The sequence below is a fragment of the Vanellus vanellus genome (assembly GCF_965231255.1).
Source record: "Vanellus vanellus genome assembly, chromosome: 2".
Taxonomy (NCBI): Eukaryota; Metazoa; Chordata; class Aves; order Charadriiformes; family Charadriidae; genus Vanellus; species Vanellus vanellus.
Window position 1 is genome coordinate 52,140,496 of NC_138906.1, and position 12,598 is coordinate 52,153,093.

Sequence of the window (12,598 nt, forward strand, 5' to 3'; positions counted from 1 at the left end):
ATAAATATTTAAATTAACCGTACCAGTTCAACAACATACTTAGGGAGGGGATTACTTAGCAATTGACCAAACGCTAAGATCTGTATTCCAATAGAAGCTGCATGACCCAACCTGAAATGTCACGTTTTCTTCACCTCTTTTCTGTCCCGTTGTGTTTTTGATGAAGCACTGTGTAACTGAAATATAAAGTTGTATTTTTCACAGCCACTGACTTTCAGACAGTGGATGAACTAAGTATCCCAACAGCAGAATCAATTGCTTGAAGTAAACTCTCTTCACATCCTTTTAGAAGAGCGGTATAGACAAACGCGCACCTTGACGGAAATGCCAACTCGAGATCCTTCCAGAGAGTAAAACTAAAGAAAAATAACAGGAGTCCCTTAGTTTCTAGAGTAGAAAGAAATTTGTGGGATTAGCAACTGTTTAAAGATGACACTCAACAACAAAGCAGGGACCATGATGCGATTTAATGTGGCTGGAAGAGAGTTCCAGAGGACTATGCTGCTCAGGAGCTGCTACAGCCTACAGCCAGCAGAGACAAGCAGAACAGCTTTCCTAACCAAACCAAACCACCTCTGTCTGAATTCACTTCTGTGCATGTTCCCCAGGACACTAGGAAAAGACTGTTACTCGGGATGTATCTACAGGCCTTCCACAGGCTTCATGCTCCTCGTTGTCATTTAACTTCCATCTGTGAGACCTGGTCTTCTGGGTCTTGGGATACAGTGGGTATCATATACATGTATAATTTATAAACCAAACAGATTATAGCTCCTAATAGTTTATGATTACAGATAAATACACTGCTAGCAAGAGGAGGTGAACATTTTTTTTTCACCCCCTAAACATCTGCACTTCTTCATGTTCATTATAGTCTAGTCATGTACCGCTACTGCAGTCTCCATTTTACATCAACTACAGAAATAATCACAGAAGCAGTAAGAAATTTGGTTAAGATCACAAGCAGGAACCAGCATTACACTGAGTAGTGTGACCTCAGTAGCGGTCCTGACCTCTGGACCTCTGTCTCACCACTACCACCTTCTCTCAGAAAATGTTACCAAAGCAACTGAAGAATATGATAATCTCTCTCTCCCTAAAAGATGATTGTGAAATGTGTCTGTTGTGTAAGTCACAGGAAAGTCATCAACAAATGAGGCGACATAGTTCAGATTTATTCCCTTCAAAAGGCCAGACAGCTTGCAATTACTGTGGAGAGACACAGCCCCCAGTCCACATCCAAATTGTGATAGCCACTGAAGTTGGTCATCCACACCCAGGACCTCAGTCTGACACTGTTCCACCTGATCACCTGGAAGCACATATTTGACCTAACGGGTGCTCATTATTGTAACCCGGCTGCCTGTCATCAGTCAAAAACGCAGGAAAACACAAAAGCAAATGTGATGTGACATAAAGTTTCCCTATAATAAGGAAACAAGGTCAGCACAATACTGACTTTACTCTATACCTATCCACCTGTGAATAAGTGTAAAAAACCATTCCCTTGAGGCAAATATGGACTCTAATCTGCTCCTCTGGAGTAGCCTGAAAGAGAAGGCAAGCAGCTTTTTTTTTTTTTTTTTTTTTTTAAATAACCTTGGGAAGGGGAAATGACCTGTGAAGTTTTCACAGATAAGGGTCACGGCACACTCCCTCCTGAGGAAGTGTTTAAAACCATGGGATACTTGAAGACTTTAAAAGTTGCTTCTTCCCTTGACAGGTAGAACATTTAAATCAAGATACTGTCATCACAGAAGGCCTGGGAAAATGTTTTGGTTTTTTTTTTTTTTTCCTTTTCTGACCAGTCAACAAAAAATCCCCACTCTGCACATCCATTTTCTCTTGATGCTACGTGTACTCCTCTTGCAGATTCCTAATGCTGTTACATATCATGTCAAGTCATTGCATCGATATAATTTCAGTGGAGTCATGCTTTCAGTGAACTCTACGTCTACCATGAAATAATAAGTTGGCCTGACTGTTCAAACGTGGGTTGTTTTTCTTCATTTGCCCAGCTCACCCACCAGTGCTCCAGAGCTCTGGATACTCAACTAACACCATCACAGAATATTTTAAATAACATATTGCCAGGAAGAACTCGCAAGAGCAATAAAACACTAACAAAATCTCAGAGCTTCACGTCTACTTATACTACTATATAGATACCTGCACATAGCAGGTGTGCATGGCTTTTCACAATAGCATCCTTGCTCCAAGGAACAAACACTGAAAAGACATCCTTGCCAGCCCGCCATGGCAGCATGATCCCTGCACACCGTAATTTCCCCTGGATGGATATCCACATAGGAAACTTTGCACAGCAGCAGACTGGCATAGAAAATTACTTAGGCCAATGCTGGAGTAAACCATCACTCTCAGTGGATCTGAGGAGCAGAACTGAACCCCAGAGGAGCACAAATTGCCAGGTATCCCCTCTCAAGGCATGCTGCCTAGCTGGCAAGGCACGGCACGTCTGGCTGCCTGTACAGAACCCAGAGCTTCTCAGTTTGCACTTTCTGTATTTTCTTTCATTTCACATTCCTTAGCACAGTTCTTTCGCTTTGTTTTTCAAATAGCGTATGCCGCTGAAGGAGCAAGAAGATATGACAGTGAAAGGTTTAAACTTCTCTTTCTTCCTTCCACCATCAATAATCTTCATACATTAACACTGTACTGAAAGTTGATTATAATTACGGCTCCTGAATAACAGAATCATAGAATCATTTGGGTTGGAAAATACCTTTAAGATCCAACCGTTAACCTAGCACTGCCAAGTCCACCACTAAACCATGTCCCTAAGCACCACATCTACACATCTTTTAAATACTAGAAACAAAACATTTATTAGTAAGTGTTGCATAAAAAAAAAAACTTACAGTAACAAAGGCATACATAAAGTAACAACAGTAAAACCTTTGAATTAAAGTTTTCTTTACAGCCATTAGTAATCTCTGTCCTGTTTTTCTTTCACGACAGTATTTTATTAAGAAAACGTAAAAGGAGGGTAGTATGTCTGAGCTCAACCAGCCCAAGACCAAAAAGACATTTCAGCAACAGCAGATCAGCACTGCTTACGTTTAACGGGAAGACAAAGACCGTGCTAGGAATATGCCAGTTAACAAGTATGGAAAACCAAAAAAAAAGGTAAACACTGTACGGAAAAATGTTAAACCTTAATTCTTCTTGAGCTAAGAGAATTGCTAGGGAGTGTAGAAGAAATCAGTCATCGCTATTTGTGGAGCCAGGTTGAAACAGTGAACATGACCAACCCTGAAGAGCAGGCTCCTACGAAGGTCTTCAGAACTGCATATTTTTGAGCTCTGGGATGGTTGATGCGTAGCCTCGAGTCCCCTGCTGCACAGCCACCCTATTGTGGTCACTATCCAAACCTTCTTCGCAGAGGCTTTTTCCTCAAGCTTTCACCCTATAAATAATAAAAATGCCTTCAATAACTTGAGAAAAAAACGAAAGCTCCTTTTGGGGGTTACACAAATAAACAACTGCACAAAGCCAGCTGCAAAAAAATTTATGTCTGGCTATTCAAAAAAAGCATCATAGCTGACTGTATTACTGTGTGACTGTCTCCTCAGCTAACACTTCTTTTTTGTAACCAGGACTTTTAATTAGTGGCATTAGAGCTGGCTGCTTACTTTTGCATAAAACCAACCTCCCTGCATTGCTATGGGAGCCTTTTTATAACTCTTACTGATGCCCTGAGGAGTAAGTGACTTGCTTTAACTCATCCTAGCTTAAAGAAAAGAGCACTCCATACACTTCCAGCCACTTCATTGCATATTCAGATCTTTCAGCCCAAAAAAACAGGAACTAAAATGCAATTCTAGACACAATCTGACCAATACTGGTTATTCTCTATTGATCTATAGAACATAAAGGTTTAACACAAACACCAGCAGTGAAGCTGCAAAACAGTTTATCTAAACCTGACTGCTTTCACACTCTCGGAGACGTTCTTCTTGAGCTGAAATTTTCCATGGTTTTCCTCCCATACTGGGGTGAACATTTTTTCACTCTGAAGTCTGAGGAAAGTCCTCCTCAGGATTTTTGAGTCATGCAAGAAATCAGTAGAAAGGGGAGTAGGGAAGAATGAGGACTTCCCCTCCCTCTCATTTTGCACGTCAACAACTCTTTTCCTTACAAACTTAAACATCTTTATTTTAGAAGGCTGTGGAGCGATATGCTCCAAGGCCAGAAGGAATCCCTTGGATCATCCAGATGTACTCCTTTTGTAACACAAGGTAAAGAAAGTATTCCAATAATCTCTGCACCAAACCAATAACGTCTACTCAAATGACAGGATATTCTTCATAAACGTTTCCAGTGTAGATTTCGAGATTGCAAGTGATGGAGAATCCCCCACTTCCTACAGGAGGTTTATTTTGGATTACTTTTTGCAAACACTTTTTATTTCTTTGATAAGGTTTTCTATAATTCATTGCATGATAAAGTATGAAGTAGCTGGGAGGAAAAGAAAACACAAATATGTCTAAGGCATACTGAGCATGCAACAGCCACAATCTTCAGCAGACCAGTATAAGATCAAACATCCTTATGGTGTTCTAATGCATGTTCTACCTGTTCTGTACTGCCCCACCAAAAAGGTAAGAAAATAAGGAGCTGGAACCTACTTTAATTAAAACTCACTGAAAATACAAGGGTTAAAATGTTGTGTTACTACACAGAGGGAGATTCCCCTCCCTCATCTCGCCCCTTATTAAAAATATTTAATTAAATGCAGGAAAAAAAAATTAACATTTCTTTCCAAAATCTTAAAATGCAGAGAGACATGAAAACACAAATATTTTGAGGAGCTTAATTTTCATTGTGCATCACAAAGTATTTTAAGGCAGAACACTTCCCACCCTAAACGTACCCCTGGAAATATGTTCTGCAGCAACATTAACTAATGGCAAAGGTTGTCTTGCCTGAATGTAAATCCAGCATAGGTCCACTGATCAAAAATAAGGAAGGAGATTTCCATGATTTTTTTATTATGATGCATTAAGTTCTAACCTTGCGTTATTTTGAAGTAGGCATTTAGCTTATAATAAAACTATATATCGATCTGCTTTTCTAAAAATAAAATAGGAATAGAGGAGATTTCACACATACTGTATGACTATCAATGTTTCTATGGAAATACTAGATTTGAGTGTCCCCAAATTGAAAGTCAAAACAAATTTACTTTTCCTATTTCACTTGAACATGTAAGCTTAACGCTGTATCACAGTAAGTGTACATCACATGTTGTGGGTCCAGAGGAGGGCCACAAAGATGATCAGAGGAGCACCTCTCCTATGAGGACAGGCTGAGAGAGTTGGGGTTGTTCAGCCTGGAGAAGAGAAGGCTCCGGGGAGACCTCATTGCGGCCTTCCAGTATCTAAAGGGGGCCTACAGGAGAGCTGGGGAAGGACTTTTTTACAAGGACCTGTAGTGATAGGATGAGGGGGAATGGCTTCAAACTGGAAGAAGGTAGATTTAGATTAGATATTAGGAAGAAGTTTTTCACTTTGAGGGTGGTGAGGCACTGGCCCAGGTTGCCCAGAGAAGTTGTGGAGGCCCCATCCCTGGAGGTGTTCAAGGCCAGGCTGGATGGGGCTTTGAGCAACCTGGTCTAATGGGAGGTGTCCCTGCCCATGGTAAGGGGGGCTGGAACTTGATGATCTTCAAGGTCCCTTCCAACCTAAACCGTTCTGATTCTAAGTTATGTTCTCGATACATGGGAGATCCTTGAGGAGTCAAGCTGGAATAACTTGTGAATTCACAGGCAGTTGAAGGACAGCATAACACTTGGAGCAACTTGTGAAGAACAAACACAAAGAGAAAAATCTTTTCCACAGCCCCATGTGATTACCAGGCAGCAAAGTTCTGATGCCAAGGCTGAGATACCCATCTAGCAAAGGGCCCTCTCCACTCCAAAGCTGCAGAATGTGTCCAGGTACCCCAGAGACAGCCGAACCTCTTCAGACAATGAGACTAACTGTAAGTACTCATGTGGCCTTTGCACCACCACATCAGGAGGACATCTTCCTCAAACCTTGAAGATATTCTTCAGTGCGCAGAAGGTAAGCAAGAGAGAGGACTACAGACCAAAGCTAAAGTCCAAGAACTTAGGTCTTTGAAGAAACCTGGACTTTGTGTACTATCGATGAGCACTTGAATGACTTCTACAAGATGCTATTTCTGTCCCACTATATCCCAGTCTTTTCGCAAATACCCTATGGCTGTGAACTCTCTTTTCCTTTCGACTGAAGGACGGAGGGCCACACAGAGCAAGAACAGCACACCCCGCCAAATCCTGAACTATGTATTTTGAGACAACAAAAATGCAATAATATTTTCCAAAGATTAAAGTCTTTAGCATCAAAATCTCTGCACACAAAGGGAAGCAAAAGAAATCCGCCGCTTCCAACATTCAGAAACAAAACTCTGCATTCCCATAAGAAGTGACAGTCATTACTGGCCAATGTGAATAACAGTATTTCCTCTCACACCGCCTGCAGAATTTTTCCCCAGATCATGCTCTCCAAAATATAGGCAAATTAGTCACATTTATTAGGGTGTGAAAGTAATAAGACAGATGCTTTATTGCAGGGTGTGGTACTTCTACATAGTCCTTTCCTTACTCAGTTTAATCTGGTTAGATGCGAACAAGATGTGTTTTCTTCAGCCCAGTGCTGTGCTAGGGCCCCAGCAGCGCCTATCACATTGTCCTCTTCAGATCAGAGTCTCCCTGGCTCGGAGCATAGGTGGAGCAAGTGACATCCCATCTGCAGAAGGTCATAAATCAGGCTTCACACAGACAAAATTCTGTATTCCAGGGGATAAATTAAGGCCACCAGCTGTAATGCAGACATGCCCCTTGTTCAAGCTAATATGGTAGGTCATGTCAAGCTGCTCTCAAGACTAAGGCTGGGTTGCTCTCTAGCCTTCAGACCTTTTCTAACAGCACCAACACACTTTCTTTCAAAGCCTTTAGAGAGGAACAAAGCTGCCTTCTCTTTTCAGACTAGTTTCAGGGAAGCCAGCATATGAACTGAGATCAAGCCTAAAAACTTGTGGAAAAGCTTTCTCCTATTCTGCTTTCCTTCTCCTTTCTTTCGTCGTACCCATACATCTTCCTCCCAAACAACCCAAAAGTTCTTCAGGCAGCTTTTTAAATTGTTCTACATATACAATCACATTAAAATATAAATGAAAAAGAAAGACATTATTTTACAGTTCATCTCAATGCAAGCCTGGCTGTGAAGAGACTCTTATTTTAGAAAAAAGCACAGGCTGTTTTCATGAAACACAAAATAATACACTTCTACACTTCTATTTTGAAATAAGATGGTTCATGCAACAGCTTTCACTAAAATAAAAAGGTGTGAATTAAAACAGGCTTCGTTATGTTTGCGAAAATTAATCTCTTTATGAGCCCTAAATGACAACATGGTTATGTTTCTTCATACCTTTCTACCAATAATTTCAATAGCAAAGACACAGATGGTAGTGAATGTTGTTTTGGAAAGGACCCCCTCACTGTATTTCTTTCCTTGGTAGGAGAAACTGGAATTTCATTCGTTTGCCCCCAATCCAAGCCATGAATCATTTCTGTTATCAGTAGAGAGGTGGGAGAAACTGAAACAACAAACTGTACAAAAAAACGCTGGTGCTGCAAATGTTTAAATATAATTTAATAGGCAAAACCTCCCAGAGCTCCCCTTGAGCCGACCCAGTCATGCACAAGACCCTTTCCTTAATATCTGGTGGTTTGCGTGTACCTGTACCTATATCTGTACCTGTCTATCTCAGTATGTATTTCTAGCTTCAGTTTGCAGCCTCTGACACTTTGTTTCACGTTTGGCTAAAACAAACCTAAAAGCTAAGGCCTCAGACCTCAAAGGCGTTAAAAGAAAACAACCTAACTACTATGTAGGTAGGAAAAATCTTACTAATTTAAGACCAAGAGTTTACTAGCTAAATGGTTTCCAGGATTGGGTCTCATTGGTGTAAATCAGGTTCAGAAAGCCCGTTTTCTTCCTTCCCACCTTCAAGCTGGAGTTACCTTCAAACACCGAGCGCTATTCCCTCCGGGCCGCTGGGACCAAGCCAGCTGGAGACGGCATTTGATGCTCTGTGCTACCACCTGCAGTCCACTTGCAGTCACCACAGACAACTGAACTCGGACGGAAAATGCTGCGGTTCGCCCTGTCAAGTGCACGTAGTAGGAACCCGTCTCCTGTCGCCCGTATAGACCTCAAGGAAAGGGCAACACCTTCCCGAGAAAGGGATCAGGAGACACAGAAAGGGTGAAGGACGGTGGGAAGGATGTCTGGATCCAACAGCAAGTTGGAACAGAGGTTGCATTTACACTGGGCGCTTTGCTTTCAGGGTGGGCATTGATGGGGGTCTGCTGACTGTCGTCTTGTTTGCCTGGTGTTGAAAATCATGTCTTTAGAAAACGAAGCATTGTTTCGGTAGAGAAATGGTTTTGTCAAAACTCTCTGGTCTGCCTCAAAATCAGATGTTCTGCCTTGCAAAGGTTTATTTGTTTTACACGCACATTCGCCTGGGTCTATTAAATTCAGGACTCCCACAATGGTTTTCCCTTTCTCCATTCCACCCTTTGCATCTGCAGAACAGCATGATATATTCATAAGAAAATAATGGAAAAAAAACTTTGATTTGGTTTTCAAACTTTAAGCCACTAAAATTGTTTCCCCGTTTGGTTCTTTTCCTCATTAGAGTCCAAACTCCCCAGGAGTTACGAACACTGTGTTCCACCAAAGGGAGCTCAGGACCTTACAGAATCCAGCCTTTAATGCGTAAATTTTTCATGATTGTTTGAAGGATGAGATATGGCCTTTAAAATACAAAGGAAGAACAGGAGCCTGGAGTCAGGCTCTGTTCCCAGCCTTCCAACTGTCTGGTTGTTCACCTCTGACCAAAATACTAAGCTTCTCTAATGGCTGTGAAACAAGATTATGAAATGCAAACAACTATAGACAGTCTTTGAAATCTGCGTAGGAAAACTGCTCCAGCTAAAAATCAAACCATATCTCTCTCTCTCTATGCTATACATACATATACTGAGAAAGATTCCGTGAGGATTTAAAAAAAATATCCAGCTTTACTCTGGTAGCATCTTTTAACTCATATACATAAACCACCGCTGAAATGCAGGCTTTACGTAAAGGATGAAGGAGCAAATGTTTGGACAGGGATGCCGAAACAGCAACTACTTGTGTGAAAAATCTGCTTGGTCTGTTAAAAGTCTTGGTCAAGCCCTTAAGTTTCTCCTTGACTCAGCTTCCATACATAGAAGTGGAATAAAAGAATCTGGTATTATGGCAAACACATCATTATTTCTGAGGCAATTAGATCTTGCAGTAAGTAGATATTGTCTAAGTATCTACAGCTCTACTAAGCAAAGTACAGAGGATTTCACCTGACAGCTGGCATTTCCAGCTCTGCATCTCACCCCATTCTGGATGTTATCAGCACTTCATAGTGGAAACAGTACCGATCACATGGCTGTGTACCAGGTATCTCAGTTCGCACATTCTTTCCCCCCAATACACACACACACACATACCATGTACATAGAAAATCCAACTTCTCTTATAATCACTGAGCTTTCAGCAAGTGAACACACCACCTTTTTTGCCATCCTTACTAAGGACGGACAGCACAGCAGATGGTTCTACATAGTGATAATGTTTTGAGAGCCCTAGACAGAAAGATATGCAGAAAGCAGTGGTCTGAGGTTACAGAAATATGGTCCCTGTCCCCACCCCGGCAGGCTTCTCACTGGATGCAGTGAGAGCTAATGCTGAGGAATCCTGGCAAGAGTTTTACCTTAATGAGAGAGGTCACGGGTCTCTGGTTAATCAAAAGAAGCCATTAGGAAAAAGGGCGGAAAGCACATTCAATCCAAGTAAAAATCCTTCTGAAATAACTGATATTAAAAGTGTGTTTGTATTACTCGAAGAAGAACTTTAGTTTTCTGCCACTTAAGGCTTTCCTTATTAAAAACCTCGATTTCACATCATAAAACTTTCAGGGATTTTCTACCAGGAAATTAGTCTAATTTCATTAGTTCTTGATTATATCTATCCTTTCCAACTTCAACCAAAAGTAATGCATTATTAGTAAACAGATATCCTTAAAATCATTTTTTTATGTTATTCCATTAAGAAAGCAACTAGCACAGTCAAAAACGTCCAGCACAATTGATTTACCTGTGTCTCTCTGGTGAAAAATGTTTTTCTGTAGCTTTCTGAGCTACAGGGACATTGTCCCTCACTCCACTCATTCTCTGAAAATAAATCTCCAGTGAGCAATTTTGTTTTGTAAAAGTCACAGTAACATCAGGATGTCTCCCTATACAAAAAGATTACTGCCTCGTTCCCTAAGTTCAAGACTGCATAAATCTTTCACGTGTCAAGACAGGTGTTGGCCATTTTTTATTCCTTTTCAGCTGAGAAATAGCAAAAAATCTGAACAATTACGGTAAGATTTTAGCAGTCCTCAAGCCACAGACAATCAGAAAATTTATACACTTGACATGTCATTCTTTTGACAGACCAGGTCCAGACAATGCTACTGAACCCTGTCAATACAGCTATACATTTATTTGTGGGTCTTTTAATAGAAAGATGCCTTGTGTTTATCAGCTTTGTAGGAAGGGGCATAAAGTTGGCAAACAAAGTTACGAAGTCCTCAGATAAACCTTCTAAACATATGAGGCCCCATTTCTTCTCCCCTGCTTGTGACTCGTGGGGAACTAACCACATCTCCGGGCTTAGTGTTGAGGGAAGATCAGAACTGACTTCTCCCTGCAACTTTTGACCTGACTGCAACATATTAAATCTGGGAGTCCTAAAACAAGCTACCTGGCAAGGAAAAAAAAAAATAAATAGTTTTTCTAGCAGTAGAGTTACTCTTATATTAAGTGAAAGATCTGAAGGATATCAGCACTTTTACAACTGCCTGTTTGTAACTCAACTGCTCTAACAGGAACCAACCCCTCCCCTGCAGCAGAAAACCTTCCCCAGCGGCCAAACCTGCCTCCCCCAGAATCGGATTTGGGATCCCAGACGGAAAGCCTGACTAACGCTAGAAGTTGGCGAGATGTTTTTTTTCCCGGGGCGCGCCCTGTGCCGTGTTTCGGGGCTTCCTCCCCACCCCACAACCCCGGCGGGCGGGTGGCCGGCGGCGGGATGCCGGGCTGGAGGTGCGGCGCGGATGCTGCGATCGGCCCGCGCCGCCCAAAAACGCTCCCCGCCGCGGCGCCGCCGCTCTGCTCGGGACGGAGAGCCCCGGGGGAAGGAAACGCAGCCCCCCGTAGCCCCCGGCGGCGCGGCTAGACCCACCCGCAAGGCCCCGCCTGCCTGCTCCCCGGCCGGCCCCGCAAGGGACCCCCGAAGAAAATCCCCCTCCCCGAGGGATGCTCTCGCAAAGGGAGGGGAGTGGAGCTCACACCTCTCCCGAACTTCACCCCCGCACCCCAGCAAGAAACCGCTGCCCGTGGGGGCCACGCACACGCTGCGAGGATGCTCGGCCGGTCCCCGCCGCCCCCCGGAGAGCCACCCCCCTCCCGTCCCGGCCAGCCCCCCGCCATTTACCCCACAGCAGCAGGACGGGGAGCTGCTGCCGGCGGCAGGCGGGCGCCTCCATCCCGGCGCGGACGGCGGCAGCGGCGGCGGCGGCGGCGGCGGCGACGAGGGGCCGCGGAGGACGGAGCCCGCATGGGGCGGCCGGTCCGCAGCCGCGCAGGGCCCCGGGCCCGCCTCAGCCCCCCCGCCGGGGTGGCTCCTCTTCATACCTCGGCGTCCAGCCCCGGGCTGCGGCGGCGGCGGGGGCGGGCGCGGAGGGGAGCGGCTCCTCCGCCCCCGGGGTGCTCCCAGTGCCGGGGGGGGGGGCGGACCCTGCGGCCGGGCGGAGAGGGGGGCTGCGGGGGGGCCGCACCGGGGCGGGGGGGGGAGGGGGGCGGTGTATGCGCGGGAGGTGTGTGCGCGCTTGAGTGAGTGTGTGTGTGTGTGTGTGTGCGCACGTGCGTTCGTGTGAATGGGCGGGTGAGCGTGCATGCCGGCTCGTGCCCCTTGAGTGCATGCGCGCGCACGTGTGCGCGCACGCAAAGGGCGGCAGCCGTGCCTGCGGGCTCTCCAAAAGCCAGGGCGAGAAGGAGGTCTCCCCCAGCCCGCGGGGCCGGCAGGGTGTGTGTTTGAAGAGGATGGAGGATGATGAAGGGCATGGAGCACCCCTCTGAGGAGGAAAGGCTGAGAGACCTGGGTCTGTGTAGCCTGGAGAAAGAGAAGACCGAGAGGGGATCTCCCCAATGCGTATAAATATCTAGAGGGCGGGTGTCAAGAGGATGGGGCCAGACTCCTCAGTCCGGTAACAGGACAAGGGGCGATGGACAGAAACCGGAACACAGAAAGTTCCATCTCAACATGAGGAAAAACTTCTTTACTTTGAGGGTGGCAGAGCACTGGCACAGGCTGCCCAGAGAGGCTGTGGAGTCTCCTTCTCTGGAGATATTCAAAACCTGCTTGGACGCCATCCTGTGCAGCCTGCTCCAGGTGAACCT

The 12,598-nt window shown here is 44.6% G+C and overlaps 1 protein-coding gene across 2 annotated transcripts in view; it reads right to left on the reverse strand.

Moving 5' to 3' along the window:
* The window catches only part of RAMP3 (receptor activity modifying protein 3), a 53,630-nt gene extending 41,863 nt beyond the window's left edge, over positions 1-11,767 (reverse strand). The window contains exon 1 of one of the 2 annotated variants that reach the window (XM_082499690.1): positions 11,634-11,767. In XM_082499690.1, the coding sequence (XP_082355816.1) occupies positions 11,634-11,685 (52 nt within the window). In that variant the 5' untranslated portion in view covers positions 11,686-11,767. Of the gene's footprint in view, positions 1-3,272; positions 3,351-11,633 lie in introns of those variants that run through there. The other variant, XM_082499691.1, reaches the window with a different exon arrangement.
* Between the last annotated feature and the right edge of the window lie 831 nt (positions 11,768-12,598).